This window comes from Physeter macrocephalus, chromosome 13, assembly GCF_002837175.3.
Source record: "Physeter macrocephalus isolate SW-GA chromosome 13, ASM283717v5, whole genome shotgun sequence".
Taxonomy (NCBI): Eukaryota; Metazoa; Chordata; class Mammalia; order Artiodactyla; family Physeteridae; genus Physeter; species Physeter macrocephalus.
In genome coordinates, this window is record NC_041226.1 from 86,129,052 (window position 1) to 86,147,513 (window position 18,462).

Genomic DNA, 18,462 nt, shown 5'->3' on the forward strand with positions numbered 1-18,462 from the left:
GGGCCCAGCCGCTCCGCGGCATGTGGGATCTTCCCGGACCGGGGCACGAACCCGTGTCCCCTGAAATCGGCAGGCAGACTCTCAACCACTGCGCCACCAGGGAAGCCCTAGCTTTATTTTAAAATGTCAAATATTTACAATACTTCAGAAACAAAATCTTTATCAACACTTAACGATGAAAAATTTTCAATATAAACTTAAAAACAGAGGATACACAGCTTTTAAACATTCTTTCAAGGGGGTACACAAACAGCAAAGGTTGAAGACCACAGATCTAGGTTAAGAGCTGAATGAGAAAGATTGTATTTGAGCGCCCTCTGGTGGAACTAACCAAAACAGAGGAAAAACCTACTGAGTTGGCACCTCTCCTAAGATAATGCAATGACTCTGTTAAATACAGAAATTAGAGAAACTGAGTTATTACACCTAATGAGACAGGCAGCAAATATATGCTTTATCTAGCTGTGATTCACCAAATTAGGCTGTACTATTTGTCGACTACAGATGTAAACTTGCCCCTCCTTCTAGAGGAGTATCTGCAGATGGACGAGCTCTGATGCCACTCACCCCCTCAAGGGAAACAGCAAGCAGTGCTGCTCTAAGTGCCAAGACAGAAATGAAGATCCAAGCACTTTCCTGCAAACTTCCCCTCTCTCTGGCATTAAGCTAGGCTAATAGCCACATTTACTGAGTGTTTGCTAAGTGCTAACCAACCTTCTAGCACTTTACATATATGGGTTTACATGTCTTCTTAACAATTCTACGATGTAGATACATTTTTTTTAAAGGTCACCTTGAGAGTAAACTACGGATACCTGGGTCTTGGGCTAAGAAAGGGTGAGCGGTTTAGGCGTTATAAAAGCTCCCAGGAAGAAGCTGCTGGAGGACATAACAACCAGGGGGAAGAGGCTCATTATTGTTTGTAGCCTCGAAATCATTTCCACTTTGATGAAAAATAAGAACAAAACCTCAACCCAGTATCAGTCATGATGAGCAAACTCTGGAGTTCTCTGGTCCTCCAGAATGTACCTACCATCAGGGTCCTCAAATGTCCCAGGATGAAGAGGCTGTACTTGGCTCGTGTGATGGTGACATTCAATCTCTGCAAACTTGCCAGAAACCTAAGAAATAGAAGGAAAAAAAAAAGTTACTTCTTTCTTCAGAATGACTCGGCATGTCAGTTAGGTGAGACACAGGCGTTTCAGACAGCTTTTCTTGGGCTCCTGCTTTAAGGTCATGGTACAGGACCTGGCACAGAAGCAATTCCCATTAAGGACAGCAAACAAACAAGATGCCCAGTGCTTTCCTTCAAAGTGATGCATCTGTCTGTCGATTTCCTATTTTGACTTGGATGAGATATTGGACATTTTAATGGTATGATTTTTAAGCCTTAAAAGATCCTAAAAATATGATAGTAGATCAATTATGACACATACCATGGAGAGGAACATGCCCCTGCAAAATATACTGGATTCAATAATCTGTTTCACTCTTATCAAGTGAAAAAACAGATTCACACTGTGACATGGGTTAATACACAAGGTACCAAGAGAAGCAGACCTAACAGTGGATCAACTTCACAACTTAAAAAAGAAACCTTTACGATATTACTCAATTTTTTATATAAGAAAATAGAGCAAATGATGGATTCTCTAACAGTGATTAAAAAGATCTAACTCTGGATCATAAACAAGCAAACAATCAATAATGACAGTTACCCACCCAATTGAGCCTTGCATGGCATTTGCTCTGACACATGTAACAATAACACAATCTTTCTGACGACCCTGGAAGGCATCCACGGTATCTACTTCTGCTGGCCTATTTACAAAGAGAGAAACATATTTACTGAAAAACGATAATTATTAAATATACATATTTATACAGTAGTATTTCTTACTTTTTTAATGCTATCTTTTTAAACTGGAATAAAATTCACCTAACACAAAATTCACCATTTTAACGTACACCATTTGGGCTTCCCTGGTGGCGCAGTGGTTGAGGGTCCGCCTGCCGATGCAGGGGACGTGGGTTCGTGCCCTGGTCCGGGAAGATCCCACGTGCCGCAGAGCGGCTGGGCCCGTGAGCCATGGCCGCTGAGCCTGCGCGTCCGGAGCCTGTGCTCCGCAACGGGAGAGGCCACAGCAGTGAGAGGCCCGCGTACCACAAAAAAATAAAAAATAAAGTACACCATTTGGTGGTGTTGAGTTCATTCACTACGGTGTGCAGCCATCACCGCTATCTAATTTCATAGCATGTCCATCACCCAGGAGAGAAGCCCTGTGCCTATCAGCCATCAGTCTCTATCTCCCCCTCCCCAGGCCCTGGCAACCACTAATCTACTGTCTGTCTCTATGGACTTTTCTATATGGGAAATTTAATATAAATGGAATCATAAAATATGAGACCTTTTGTGTTGGGCTTCCTTCACCTAGCATAATGTTTTCAAGGTTCATCCATGTCACAGACTGTTAATAGTACTTCATTCCTTCTACGACTGACTATTCGCTTGTACAGATACACTATTTTTTACCTATGTACAATTTTTGGACATTTGGGTTTCCACTTTTTGACTATCATGAATTATGCTGCTATGAACATTCATGTACAAGCTTTTGTGTGAACCCTTTCTCAGTTCTTTCAGGTATGTACCTAGGAGTGGAATTGCTGGGTCATGTGGTAATTCTATGTTCAACTTTAGGAGGAACTGCCAAACTGTTTTCTACAGTTTCTCACCAGCAATGTATAAGTATTCCAATTTCTCCACATCCTTGCCAAAACTTGTTTTTTTTTTTTTTTTTTATAATGATAGTCATCTTGGTGGGTGTGAAATGATATCTCCTCATTGTGGGTTTTATTTGCATTTCCCTAATGACAAATGATGTGGAATAGCTTTTCATGTGCCAGCTGGATTTTTGTTTATCTTCTTTTGAGAAATGCTATTCATATCCTTTGCCCATTTAAAAAGTTAGATTATAATTTTATTAAGTTGTATGAATTCTTTATATATTCTGGATATGACTTGTCAGATAAATATTTTGCAAGTATTTTCTCCCACTCTTGTGTGTTGTCTTTTCACTCTTTTGATAGTGTGTCCTTTGAAACACGTAGATTTTTAATTTTTATGAAGGCCAATTTACTTCTCCTTTGGTTACTTGTGCTTGGGTATCATATCTAAGAATCTGTTGCCTAATCTGAGGTCATATAAATTTACCTTTGTTTCCTTATAAGTTTTATAATTTTGTCTCTTAGACTCAGGGCTCTAATTCATTTTGAGTTTATTATTGTATACAGTGTGAGACAGGTGTCTAAATTCATTCTTTTGCATGTGGATGTCCAGTTATTCCAGCACCATTTGTTGAAAAACTATTCTTTCCCCAATGAATAGGCTTGGCACCCTTGTTGAAAATCAACTGGCCATCAATGTGTGGATTTATTTCTGGAATCTCACTTCTACTCTATTGGTCTATATGTCTACCCTTATGACAGTACCAGTGTTGATAGCTTTGTAGTAAATTTTGAAAGAGGGAAGCGTGAGCCCTCCAACATTGTTCTCTGTCAAGCTATTTAGGGTCTCTTGCACTTCCAAGTGAATTTTAGAATAAGCTTGTCCATTTCTGTAAAAAAAGGTAGTTGGAATTTTGACAGAGATAACAATGAATCTGTAGATCAACCTGGGGAATGGTGCCATCTTAACAATATTAAGTCTTCCGATCCATGAACATGAAATGTCTTTACATTTATCTAGTTCTTTAAATTCTTTCAACAACGTTTTGTCCTTCTGTGTATGAGCTCACACTTCTTTGGTTACATTTAGTCCTAAGTATTTTGTTCTTTATGATGCTATTGTAAATGGAATTTTTTTTTTTTTTTTTTTTTTGCAGTATGCGGGCCTCTCACTGCTGTGGTCTCTCCCGTTGCGGAGCATAGGCTCCGGACACGCAGGTTCAGCAGCCATGGCTCACAGGCTCAGTCATTCCACGGCATGTGGGATCTTCCCAGACCGGGGCACGAACCCGTGTCCCCCGCATTGGCAGGTGGACTCTCAACCGCCGCGCCACCAGGGAAGCCCATAAATGGAATTTAAAAAAATTTTCCTTTTCAGATTTCTCCATAGTGTACAGAAATACAACTGATTTTTGTATACTGATCTTGTACAACTCTGTGGAACTTGTTTATAAGGACCAGTAGTTTGCATAGATTTTTTTTTAGGGTTTTCTATATGTAAGAGTATGCCATTTGTTTTTTTTGTTGGTTTTGTTTTTTTGGTTTTTGGATTTTTTTTTGGCCACGCGGCGTGCAGGATCTTAGTTCCCTGACCAGGGATCAAACCCATGCCTCCTGCGGTGGAAGCATGGAGTCTTAACCACTGGACCACCAGGCAAGTCCCAGATTATGCCATTTGTGAAGAGACACTTTTACTTCTTTTCCAATATGGATGCCATTTATTTCCTTTTCTTGCTTAATTGCTCTGCACAGAACTTCTAATACAGTGCTGCACAGAAGTAGTGAGAGTAGGCATCCTTCCTGATCATAGGGGGAAAGCTTTCAATCTTAGCATCAAGTATGATGTTTTAGCTGTGGGTTTTTCATAGATGCTCTTTATTAGGTTGAGGAAGTTCCCTTCTATTCCTAGTTTGTTGAGTATCTTTATCATGAAAGGTTGCTGCATTCAGTCAAATGTCTTTTCCACATTTATTCAGATGATCACCATCATGTGGGGTTTCCCCCTTTAATATGGTATATCACACTGACTGATTTTCGTATGTTGAACCAACTCTGCATTCCTGAGATAAATTCCACTTGATTGTGGTAAATAATCCTTTTAATATGCTGTTGAGTTCAGTTGCCATTGTTTTGTTGAGAATTTCTGCATCCATATTCATAAAGGATATTGGTCCATAGTTTTCTTTTCTGGTGATGTCTCCATGGCTTTGGTATCAGGGTAATATTGGCCCCATAAAATCAGTTAGAGAGTCTTCCCTTCTAATTTTTGGAAGCATTTGCAAAGGACTGGTGTTAATTCTTAATGTTTGACAGAATTCACCAGTGAAGCCTGGTCCTGTGTTTTTCTCTGTTGGAAAGTGATTACTAACTCAATCTCTTTACATTTAATAGGTCTATCCAAAGTTTCCGGTTTTTTCTAGAGTCAATTTTGGTAGTTTGTGTGTTTCTAGGTGTAGAAACTTTTGAGTTAATGGATTTCCAATATTTAATTTTACTGTTGAGGTATAAAGGAGACAAAAACATGATCTTCACCCTATACACGAAGGCATTAAAAGGGTTAAATAATTTATTCTAAGTGAAAATGTGAATACATGATTCTCAGTAGAGTTAGAATTCAGATAACAAGTCATCCAACTAAAGGGAAAGGCCTGAAGAATTTCTCAGTCATTTCCATTGTCAAGTTTAACGGTGATGACATTTGAACTGGCAGGAGGCACTCCTTCTACAGGGGCTACAAGTGTAACCGCACTCCCTTCCCAGCACAAGTCTATGGAGCCAGGGTCCTAGTCTCCTTGTTCTATACCACCAGGGTCTAAGACCACTCCCTAGAGTTAAGTTTCCTTTTCTTCCTTCCTTCTATCCCCTTTCTTTTTTTTTTTTTTTTTTTTTTGTGGTACGCGGGCCTCCCTCTGCTGTGGCCTCTCCCGTTGCGGAGCACAGGCTCCGGACGCGCAGGCTCAGCGGCCATGGCTCACGGGCCCAGCCGCTCCGCGGCATGCGGGATCCTCCCAGACCGGGGCGCGAACCCGGTTCCCCTGCATCGGCAGGCGGACGCGCAACCACTGCGCCACCAGGGAAGCCCCTTCTCTTTCTTCTTTTTAATTCAACAGAAAAACTGGAAATATCTGTAAAAATAGAGATGCCTCACCCTTTTCTATCAAACTCTTTGTCCAAATTCTTCTGAATCATCGTCTTCTGAGCCTTGTAATGGGTTATTATGCCAATGTTTCGGAAAGTAACTTCCCTTCTTTTGTCTTTCACAAGTTTAATTATTTCCATTACCAGTTTTATTTCTTGAACATTTACATATGAGCTAAATAAGACAAAAACAAAAAAAATACAACACATCAAAACTAATAGCAGTCCAATTGCTAAGTTAAGTTCCACTTTGTTTTCCACTACAGTAAAGAGTACATATGTAGGTTTCATCTTTATTCAGTCAGCAGTGATTCAAAGAGGCTGTTATAATGACCATTAATATTGTACATATGAATAAATATAAAAATAACTGCCCAGTGAAACACGAAGTTGTATGAGAGAAAAGAGGTTGGAGTCAAGTGATGTTAAGGCACCGGTTTCGCCACACTGAGAACGAAAGTATTCATAATAATAATGAAGATATGACTAATGAATAGCTAACATTAAGGATTTACTATCTTCCCAACACTGAGAAAAGTGCTTCAGATGTACTACCTTCCTGCATTCCCCACCACAGGCCATGCAGATCATGTACCACATGACTGAGAGGATGGCAGCCACACAGACTAAATGTGACCCAGCTCCCAGAGATGAACAAACACGGGGCCCTACAGCAGGATCACATCCTCTTTCCTCGCTGGCCTCATCCTGCACTCCCAACTCATCTCCCGAACTACAACGCGTTCCCTCATCACCGTACCAAATGCAACACGTGTGCACACTGGGGGATGCCCTGCAGTCGCACCTTTATTCCCGAGACTACCTTATCTGTCTCACTTTAAAGCCTTAAATACGCACTATTCTAATTTCAAGACTTACTAAACAGACAACCCAGTCAGCTAGCTTTCTTTTCCATACCTGAAATCTTTATTTGGTCACCTCTCAGGCCAACGCTCTTCTCATGACCATCCATCTCCATAATACTTATGTGGTAAACTCTCAGTCCTCTGCTCCATTCCAACAGACCCCACTACAACCTCCACAATCCCTCTGGAATAGCAACCCCCCAGCCAACTGCTCCGTATTTCTAACTTCTTCACTGAGTGACCCCTCCCTCCACCACTATTAACTAACATCTTATTCTCACGGAGGACACCACTTGTTCTGCAGCTCTCTCCTGACGCAGAGGTGGAATTTCTATTTCTTCATACGTCGTGATACAGGGGTAGCATTTCTATCTGTGCTAACAAATGCAGCCTCCGGGCTCCTCCTCCTTTATTCTCTCACAAGAAGCCCTGGCTCCTCTGAGGTTGCTTCCTAATTAGCAACCACTGCTCCTTTTTGCTGTCATTCACAAACCACCTGATTCACAATCCACCATGCTGAAAGTATTGTCCACCCTCTGCCTCACACCTTGATTCAACTGTATCTGTACTTATCCTTCACAATACTTAACCCAACCGGAATCATTAATCACCACGGTGATGGCCTGGTTAATGTCTGTCTCCCCTGTTAGACCACAGCAGCCTTGCACTGGGGCCACGTCTCTTTTACTCACAGCTGTGATCTCAGCATGGATCTACTGAAGTGCTGACTGCATGTTAGGTAACATAACCCCCATTACCCAATTAAGAAAAAAAAAATCAAGACTGAAATATCTAAAGACATCAGTAATTTATGATTGAAAAGGTGAAGTTATCAACCCGGCTAAAAGAAAATGATTGTGCACTGGCACTAGGCAGAGAGATTTATATGGAAAATATTTTGCATTTAAATATGAACAGAAACAATATAAAAATTCTGGGACCATCAGTGGGGACTGAAGAAAAAGGAGAACGTACTCATTATCCCGCTTTTCTGAACCATCTCCAACATCAAACACGAGGTAGGGTTGAAATGGCCAGTCAGATGAACACCGAATGGTCTCTGTCATTCTACAAAAGAGCAGCCACCATTTAGAATGCAAGTCAAATCATAAGAGAAAACGTTTTAGAATTATTATTACCATTTGTTCTTTCTGGGGAAGAGAGAGAGGGAAAGTTAGAGAACAAGAAGGACCTTCTTTTTTTTTTTTTTGCAGTACGCGGGCCTCTCACTGTTGTGGCCTCTCCCGTTGCGGAGCACAGGCTCCGGACGCGCAGGCTCAGTGGCCATGGTTCACGGGTCCAGCCGCTCCGCGGCATGTGGGATCTTCCCGGACCGGGGCACGAACCCACGTCCCCTGCATCGGCAGGCGGACCCTCAACCACTGCGCCACCAGGGAAGCCCAGGACCTTCTTTTTAAATAAAATTAAATACTTTAAAATAACATATTTTAGTGAAAGGTAGCAAGTGAATTTCATTTCTATTCTAGTACTAGGGAGAATGACCCATGTAATTAAAATATAACAATCATGATTGGAAATTTACTCATAATACAGTAAGTGAAAAAAGCAAGCTACAAAATACTATGTAGAGCATGGTGTGCTTTTTTTTTTTTCCCCCAAAAAGAGAAAAAGTAAAAAAAGATGTGCATAATATAAGGACTGGAAGTAGATATAACAAAATGTTACCAGTGATTACTTCTGGGTAGTATAAATAGGGGTTGGGTTTTTCCCTTTCTTTTCATTTATCTGCATTTGCTACAGTCAATAGGACTTTTATCATTAAAATTATTAAACCTTTATGTTTTTAATAACAAGACCTAAAAGCACAACAAAAGGGCTATTCTTCCTAAGCAGCCAAACCTACAAATAAAACAGGTGAACATGCAATGAACAGAACTCACCTATTTGTTTTCAAGTTTCTGTTATAAACGTAATTAGAAGGGAAGAGACATATGTCTGGGTGCATCCTGTACTGAATGGTGAGCTGTAAGATAGGCAGCCTGCCAATCACGTTGTGCTCCACGTTCTCTTCCAGAAGTTTGTAGAAGCGGGCCATCATCGACTGGTCATAGCCATACTCCTGGGCCTTCTGAAAGGACGAAAACAAAGCAATAATCTCCAAGAATTCATTTGTACTTTTCCCACTATTAAAAAAACAATCACTGAGCTCTAAAATGTACAAGGTATTACCAACAACCAAAGATTCAGAGAAAGAAGATGTTTCCGACTCCAGCCCTAGAAAAGTCATGTAGCTTGACTACAAAAGATAAAGTATCTTCTCCTTATTTAGAAAACCCACATACTGCTTGTGAATGAGATGTGATCTTGTGAATGACCACAACTGTCGCTACTTTGGTGCTAACAGGGGTCACCTGAAAGAATCGATGATAAAAGCAGCAAAGAACTGTAACACAGATTTTAACAATTATTTCTGGGCTATGCTCTCACAACTAGAAATAATGAATGTCATTGTAAGTAAGTCTCTGAAAGACCAATTTCTTCATCCATCCATCACATACCGAGCAGCTAAAATTTGGGGTGCTGAAGAGTCTACAGTGAATAAGATCAAGTGTCACAGAACTTACATTCTAGTGGAGGAGACAGGCAACTAAGTTGATTTCATAAATCCAAGAAAGGGTTACAAACCTGTGATCTGAAACACAGTGACTTAATTGACAAACGAAGAAAACTGTCTTAATGTTATCACGGTCGTGCCTTGGGATATACTTTTCAATGGTAGCATCATATCAAGATTCAAAATGTATTATATCTTAAATAATCTAGGAGCAAAAAGTGTGCTCTGGAAAACCCACTAAGATGATGCAATCTTTATGAGTTATGTTGACAATATGAGCATTGAAAATGTATGTGCAAAGTTTTAATAAACCTGTTTCACAAACTATCAGAGTGGAGAAAACAGGCATTACTTCTTATTTATATTATTTACATATGTTATTATTTATATATGTGATATTAAATAGGTTTGTATAATTAAAGAGAATATTTTTAGTAGACATTTGGCAATTTCATCTATACCCCCCAAAGTTTATCTATTCAAGTTAGCTAAAAAACCTCATTTACTTCACTCTGCGGAAAAAGAAAATGGTTTATATGAGGTTAACACATCTACTTCCAGAAAAAAAACTGAGTCCATCCTACAAAATGATGGAGATTTTTATGTTTTGACATGAACATATATTCCTGATCTATTTACTGACTGGAAAAAAAGTAATTTGGTACAGACTGATTCTGCCACCTTTAAACAAGGTCAAAACCTACATACATATACACAAATTTATACATTCCCTATAACCATCTGACATTCTGAATTTAGTAACTTATTTACTGTCTGTTACCCACTAGAATGTCAGCTTCATGAGGGCAAGGATTTTTGTCTGTTTTCATCACTGTCATGACGCCAGAACTTAAAAACAGTGCCTGAATTAGCCTGGCACTCAATGAACACAGACTGAAAAAAAAGTCAACACACATATGCCCACAAACTGTTCAAATACTTACTAAACTGTTCATAGTAATTATCCCTAGGGTTAGAAAGGCATGTTGAGAAAATTAACTTTGTAATTATTTTCTGAAATTTTCTCAATAAGCCTCTATTATTTTTACAACAGTAAGAAAAGCCTAAATGGATTTTTCTCATTTCTGCTGTTTTTAATCAATCACCAAAGTAGACAGTAAAGTTGAGGCCTATCAACAAGCCTTTTCACTAACTACACACTGAGGCCCTTCAGGAAGTTAAATCAGTAAATTTCTGAAATACTGCATTATTCAAAGAATGCAGGACAGAGCTGGCTGCTCCTAGTTCTCCACAAGCAGAGCCCCCTGCAGCAGCTCTTCCCTACGGACAAGGTTCTCACTCAGGGACGCGGGTGCTCCTAGGCTACTCCCTTGAACAGTCACGCACGAGTGTTCAGACGTCAAAGAACTGCACTATCACTCTGATGATTCCAAAGTCAAAAGACAATAATAACAAAAACAACTTGCTCTCTTTCCATAACGTTAACAGAAATGCTGTGAAAATGGTCTGTTCTCTGGGACTGTTTATGCAGCCACTACGCTCAAATTTCATTAAATTTCAAAACCGTCATCTAGACCTATGAAAATTACCCAACATCTGAATCCTGATTCTGCTGTGCGTTTCTAGGAGCCCTCTTTAGTGAGATTTAAGAAACAAAGTGAAGGGGACCACAACTTTGGTGCTCCTCTTCCCACAAGCACAGCCCACAATCTCTCTCCTTTCACCACCTTCCCTTTCAGAGAATGTGAGGGACGCCGGCATTTTCCTGCGCTATAGGATACAGAATCCTAAAATTGAAAACGTTACTGTAAGAATAATTTCTCTTTATACTGTTTTCCTCAAATTTGCACATATTTAAATATAAATCAGGAGGTTGGATTCTTTTCCTTGCTTTTAAAGTTTTTCTTTTATTATTGTTTTGGTGTTTATGTTACTAAAATAAATCAGATACAGCCCTTAGAACAGCTGCACGCTGCCTTTCCCAAAGGAACAGCCCCCTGCACGTGGGACATCCTCCTCCTAAACTTCTGGTGTGACACTCCTGTCACACACACATAAGCACATTATGAACAAAGGAACATTTCCGGAGACTTTTATTCTGAAGGCTCTTAACAGTGGTTCTCTTTTCTCAGCCATTCCCCGTTTTTCCCTGCAAATAAGAGATGATGATCCAAGAAAGACCGCCCCACCCAAAACAAAAAAAACCCAAACAAGCCCTTTCCACTTTAAAGCAACACGAATGTGAAGAAACGTACCATAGAAATGACGGTAGGAGGGAGCTGCTTAGGATCCCCTACGAGGATGAGCTTGTTGCAGCGATGGATGAGCGGAGTAAGAGTTTCAACTTCACAGGACTGTCCGGCCTTGTAAGAGAGTACAGAATGGAGACATAATCAGAATTATCTCTATTATTTATTTATCCATATACAGTCTATCCAATTCATAAGAGTCCTAACCATTCAGAAACATACACTTTCTCCTTCTGCACCAAAGATCAAAAATAAGAACTTTCTTTGGTTAGAAAACAAAACAACAAAAACATTCTAAACGTCGAGGGCGGGGTGAGAAACCCCACACACGTTTTGAAGTCAGCCACCACTCAGGTGCCACTACCACTTGGGAAGCAGCCATAAGCTAGAAGGGCCATATCACGTCCCCGGTTTGTCTTCTTTGTCCATGCTGGGCACATGCCTGAGGGGGTTGCGTGTCTGTGTGTCCCACCCCCATCCCACTCTCCTCCTTGTTCCTCAGTGGGCCGCTTCAGTTGCAAGACTCAAGCTTCTTTTCAATTCAATGGCATTTCCTTCAATTATTTCATCGCTTCCATCTTTTCCATTCCTTCGTTTTGGTGAATACTGGATCTTGGATCTCCTGGATGGGCTGGCTCTCTGTACCTCATTTTCCATCTCTTTTGTCTTCTGGCTCTACATTCTGGCAAACAGTAGGTACCCAATAAATGTTTGCTCAATGAATGAAGTAGGAATAAAGATGTTAGCTGAAAATATGGTGGCTCAGAGCTGTCCAGAGTTATATTAAAAATGCTTCAAAAGGTAACCAGAGATATCACAAGCAGGAGCTAGAATAATCCTTGGGAGGGATTTTATGAAGAACAATCAGGAATCCCTAAGACTACAAGTCCCAATACTGAAAAAGCAACTGTCATCGTGGTGCGTCACTAGCAGCACATTTCAACGTAAGAGAATACACATGTAATGGCAGGTCAAAATCAGATGCAAAAAGACCACTTTGTCAACATCTCGGCAGCCACTCTTCATCTAAGACTTACTCCTTACTCCTAGGCAAAGCTGTATGGCCGACTGCTTACTGACCTCATCAACAATGACGCAACTAAAGGGGACACCCCCTTGCCCACGGAAAGCAGCCTCGAGCAGCAGACCACCACTCGTGCTCAGTGTGCAGCAGATGATGTGGGACTCTAAGATGATGATGTTCTGTGTCTTTTGTGGGCGTCCTTGAACCTAAGAGAATAAAAGTTAATCAACATTCAGTTGTATATAAATTCCTAACTACACTTATTATGTGGCAGAATAATGTCTAGTAAATGTTAGGTAGGAACCTCAAACCTAGAAAACAGCAGAAACATTCAAGATAATGAGAAGCCACCGGAAAGAACACTTTGCAGTGCAGTCTAATCTCAGAACATGATTTAATAAGCACATTAAGAAAAATTTATTCAGGGTTTAATTTGGTCGAAGTGGATTACAATTCTTACATTACAGCCTGATGTATGAGGGAAGGTATCAGAATAAGCAAAGATTAAGTAATTCTACTGAGTTGTGAAGCAATTATCTGAGTAAAACCAGGATCAGAACTAAGCCTGAACATACCCTTTTCTGTTAGTTTTTAAGTACGTAATATTGTTCTCTCCTTTATAAGGGCTAGTACCAACAAAAACGCCCGTGAAACTAACAAGCATTCTACTTCCACAGTAGAATCCAACAACCTTGGTCCAGACTATAATGGAATAAACTGTGATGGAGACTGACAGTATGAATGACACCTCACAACGCATATCATTCAGTGTTCAAATTAATAAACTAGTACTCTCATCAGAGATTCAGTTAGCCTATTTCCCCTCCTGAAAAAGCTGTGGTGAATCATCCCTGAACATGTGATAGATTCAACCATGGATGCCAAGGCGTGTACATGAGAAGAGGGTGGCAACGGTGGCCTTCTGGCGCTCACATGTTAACTGTCACATACCTCTCCTCTCAGCCATCTAATGAGTAAAACTGCCAAGTACAATTAATTTAATGGCCCACAGAACAATGTGATCAGTGGCAAAAACCATAACACTGGTAAACGTGGACTTCATCCTTAAACGTGGGGAGATTAATTTGGGGCTCAGCTTAAAAGTTTTAATAAAAAGCTTTCCACATGATTTTTAATTTAAATAAACAAACTGCTAGTAGAAATATGCATTAAGTTCAATTATATTTATTTAGCCACACAGAGAAGGTCAATAATACAATCAAGAGAAAAACCTCAGCTCAAAAATACAAATACCATTACCAGCTGAGTATTACCCTCTCTTTCCCTGACCCCCAATTCATTTCATTAAGGGCTGCATTCTGGTGACGGGGTACACACCTGGCTCACCCTAGCTTTGACCAATCTAAATGTTAGCTGATATTTTTATATCCAAAGAATACTGGGAAAAGTTATACATGTTACAGAAGGAATTTTGTGATCAAAAACACCTAAAAAGAGTGTGTGCTTTCAGCCAAAAACTGAGAAAAAAGGTGCTTGTATTTCTTGGGCCACGTCCCAGCCACTGTCACTCTACCTGAATTCAGACACATGTAAGTTTTTTTCCTGTATTTTCAAGTAGTTATTTATTTATTTATTTGGCTACGCTGGGTCTTAGTTGTGGCATGTGGGATCTTCCCTGCAGCGTGTGGGATCTTTAGTTGCGGCATGAGCGATCTTTTAGTTGTGGCATGCGGGCTCTTAGTTGCAGCACACGAGATCTAGTTCCCTGACCAGGGATCACACCCACAGCCCCTGCAATGGAAGCACAGAGTCCTAACCACTGGACAGCCAGGGAATTCCCCCAAATTTTTAAATGTAATTGAGAAAAGACCATAGGTTGTCTGAACTATTTCATAACTTAAAAAAAGAAAAAGTAATACCAGGAAAATGCTACAGGTGAACTACTTACCTCTTTAATTTTAGAAGCAAGCTCCTGCCTTTCTTCTGAAACTTTGGCAATTTCTTCATCTAATTCTTGCCTCTGGAAAAAATCAGAATGCCATCATTAAAATTAAATTAAGCATTTTAAAATGCTTTCCAATGGACTGCCTCACATTTCAAGAGGGTGAGCCAGTACTTTACCAATGAAAACCGGATTCACCCAGTGTGTTTTCTCTATACCAGTCTTCCTGTATTGCTGTGTGTCAGAGTTTAGCTAAGCTACTCCATGCTACTGCTGCCCTGGCATCCATTTTGTTTGGCCAAGCAGCCTGCAGAGACCCCAAACTAACATTAGGCCCCTTCACACACACGCACGTCCTAGGCAGCAGCCCGTGGAGTCACCAGCCCAGCAGCCAACATAAGCTCTTGTGATCAACAGTCTCCCCTGCCATCCAGTGCCTTCCCCTTATATGCCCTTTAGATAAGACCCTCCAAGCAACTTACCAAAACCCTGCTCTTTCGGTTAAAATTGGCCAATCCAGCCCTAGCCTGAGAACCCCAAAGTACTCTGATAATGACATGTGCGCCAGGGCCTGCCTCTCTCTCTCTGCACTCTCCCTTGACCTGCCTGTCATGCCCAACAAGGCATGCCTTATACCTTCTTCAAGACGTGTGAAAATAAACTTCTCTATTTCGATTTCTCCTGTGGTCTGTTTTTAAACATCAGCTCATTATCCAGCAACCCAACAACCAGCACCCCATGTTTCAATTAGTAGGTGTTAATTTGATAAATTCTTCTTTTTTTTTTTTTTTTTGTGGCCACACTGTGCAGCATGAGGGATCCCTAGTTCCCTGAGCAGGGATCGAACCTGAGCCCCCTTCAGTGTAAGTGCAGAGTCTTAACCATTGGACCACCAGGGAAGTCCAATAAATTCTTAATACTGTGTATGATTCAGTTCTGTTCAGGGTACTGCAGGTATGCTCTTTCTGCTTAAGCAGGCCAACCCCTTGGGGCATCACTTACGTGTTATCTACTCTGCCTTCATGCTATTAACAGTGGCGTTCAGTGGCTAAAACAGACTCCACATGGCCTGCAAAGTCTAAAATATTTACTATCTTGTTCTTTTAAAGAAAGTTTAACCCCTAATGTAACGCATACCATTTCTGTGTACATTTTTTTTTTTTTTTTTTTTTTGTTTGCAGTACGCGGCCCTCTCACTGCTGTGGCCTCTCCCGCTGCGGAGCACAGGCTCCGGACACGCAGGCTCAGCGGCCGTGGCTCACGGGCCCAGCCGCTCCGCGGCACGTGGGATCTTCCCGGACCGGGGCACGAACCCGTGTCTCCTGCATCGGCAGGCGGACTCTCAACCACTGCGCCACCAGGGAAGCCCCTGTGTACATTTTTATACACAAATTATGCTATTCCACAATGAAAGAATGGCATCAAATACTCACCAACTAGTTTATCTACGAGCTATTAAAAAACACTGATCAAGAAATGTTTAGATACCTGTAGTTCCCTTCCACCTCGGCATAAAGCACGCTGGCGGGAAAGTTCATCTAGTTGATGATCTAGAAATTCCTTTCTTCTATGCATCTCCTGAATATGAGAAGGTAAGTCTTTTTCTTTAAAAAAAAAAAAAAAAAAGATTAAAAACTGCTAATTCTAACAAATACACACATATGCATACACAATGAGAAGAAAAACTAGCTTTCAAAACTAGACTACTTCTAGGGTCTCCAAATTACCTTTAATGCCCACGCCATTTTCTACCATACCAAAAGAAACAGAAATCAATTAATATATACCTTTATTCAGTACTTACTCATTCTGTGGTTAACTTGGCTGTCCAAACTGAATTTTAGGACCTCAGTATTAATAGACTTTTCTGGACCTAGACGTACTAAATTTATATCTCCACAGTTTCCTGTTGATAGAAGTCACACTTAGAGATTAATAAGAACACTGGCAATCTCTGTACATAATAACTATTTCTAAGCAAATATACTGACAATCAGAGAAAGGAGCTACATGAACTATTAATCAACCCAATACCTGGAACTGCGCTGGAGGCTCCACACACATTCTTTTAGATATGCTTCATAAGAACCCTATAAGGCAAGGACTTATTTCCAGCTAATAAAAGCTACTGAGGTTGCATCAACAGTACACTGCAGAGTTGAGATTCTATTACACTAATGCTTCTCAAACTATGTTCTATACATCACTCCATGGTAAAATGTATTTGGGAAATGGCGAGTGAAAAATAAAACAAATTTCTTGACCACAGGATATTTCGAAAATGAAGAATTTTATCTATTAATACATGTCTGAATTCCCCAAACAGAATCTCACGCGACCATCAAATGCTTTTCTGCAGGATACTGAGAACCAAGGTTTTGAAACTCTGCTCCACATCACAATGCCACTCCAGGATCTAAGGGACATAAGATGCTTTCCAGTCTGGAATACGGTAATTCTAAAAACTGTCAGCATCATTTAACTGGTTTATTAACCACATTTTAATTTTAGGTTAGCACATTTCAGATATTATTTAATCTAAAAATCTCCCACTGTTTCACTGAACTAAACTATTGCAATCATGCAGCGTTTATTAACACTTATCCCAATCTGACACATCACATACTTGTTTGGTATCTCCTTCCACTGAATCCAAGTCCCATAAGAACCAGGTTTTGTTTTGGTCACTGCCTAGAACAGCAGCTGGCACATAAGTACAATAAACATATGCTGAATGAATAAATGAACTCATTATACAGCTGTCTACACATATTTTTGTTCCTAGTTCTGCTCATTCTTCTAAAATTTGAAGCCATCGTCTCTGACCAACATTTACTTGAAGGTTTCAAAATTGCTAACTTGTGTTTCTACCAGAAAGGTGGATGAGATTTATACCCACTATAAGCACCTAAAAATGCTCCAGAAATTAAAACAGACATCCTTTAAATTGCAGGGTGAGCTCAGAAGGATGTAAGAAATTCCTAAGGGCCAAAAACAAAGAGAAAGGTGAAAACCAGAGGTGAAAGCCCTTGAGCTGCTGTGGCTTCCCTGGAGGGAACAGGGTGAGGGCTGGTCACTCTCTAGGTGCTTAGGTATTAGTTTTTTAACTCACATACAATAAAATGCAGAGATTTAAAAATCCTTAGTTCTACGGAGTTTGACAAATATCTACATCAACAAAACTACCATTCCAATCAACATATAGAAATTTTATAATGGGGGCTTGGATTTTAAAGCCCACTAGAAAGCAAGAGGGCATGGAAGAGGTGGAGGGATGAAAAAGACATGAATCTATCTTGGCCTGGGCTTAGCTGGGAAAAAAAGAAACTCTCTTCTAGGACTTTCCAACTATAGGCCCATGCCACATGTGGACTTAGAGTCTAAATACATAATACAGAGAATAACAAAGGTGACCCAACCAAAATACAATTGAGATTTTAAAAATGAGAATACAGTGAACAATGTTATACCAATATATTTGAAAACCTAAGGTGAAGTGGAAATTTTTCTTGAATAATATGAATTAGCAAAACTCACTCAAATGTAGAAAACGTGAATAAACCAACAATGAAAGACATTCAGCAGACAGAAACTTATCCATCTGTCAAAAAACAGACAAAAAACAAACAAACAAAGAAGTCCCCCCAAAAAACAACACTAAAAACAAATTAACCTTCAAGTAACAGGTAATTCTCTGTCTTATACGAAACATTCTAAATAAATGTCTGTATAACTTCATTTTTAAAGTCTGTATAACTTCAATACTAAAACCAAAGATATGACAAAGAAAAATTACAGGCTGGCCTCATTTAAAAAAATCAATAGCAATCCAGCAATGTGTTAAAAAATAACAGTACACAACCAAGTTGACCTTATTCTAGGAATCAAAGATATTTTCACATTAGAAAAGCATTGTAGGGAATTCCCTGGCAGTCCAGTGGTTAGGACTTGGCATTTTCACTTCCATGGGCCTGGGTTCAAACCCTGGTCGGAGAACTAAGATCCCTTAAGCCAGGGCA

General features: G+C 40.1%; 1 protein-coding gene and 1 non-coding gene across 4 annotated transcripts in view; both read right to left on the reverse strand.

The window, feature by feature from the left end:
- The window catches only part of SETX (senataxin), a 68,584-nt gene that overhangs the window by 6,601 nt on the left and 43,521 nt on the right, over positions 1–18,462 (reverse strand). The window contains exons 14-23 of one of the 3 annotated variants that reach the window (XM_028497716.2): positions 16,248–16,349; positions 15,932–16,047; positions 14,450–14,521; positions 12,597–12,746; positions 11,523–11,630; positions 8,633–8,820; positions 7,707–7,799; positions 5,876–6,040; positions 1,723–1,821; positions 1,034–1,121 (exon numbers count right to left, since the gene is read on the reverse strand). In XM_028497716.2, the coding sequence (XP_028353517.1) occupies positions 1,034–1,121; positions 1,723–1,821; positions 5,876–6,040; positions 7,707–7,799; positions 8,633–8,820; positions 11,523–11,630; positions 12,597–12,746; positions 14,450–14,521; positions 15,932–16,047; positions 16,248–16,349 (1,181 nt within the window). Of the gene's footprint in view, positions 1–1,033; positions 1,122–1,722; positions 1,822–5,875; positions 6,041–7,706; positions 7,800–8,632; positions 8,821–11,522; positions 12,199–12,596; positions 12,747–14,449; positions 14,522–15,931; positions 16,048–16,247; positions 16,350–18,462 lie in introns of those variants that run through there. The other 2 variants (XM_028497718.2, XM_028497719.2) reach the window with 2 other exon arrangements.
- TRNAV-UAC (transfer RNA valine (anticodon UAC)) lies at positions 15,270–15,342 on the reverse strand. The gene has a single exon. It is a non-coding gene; the product is annotated as a tRNA-Val (tRNA).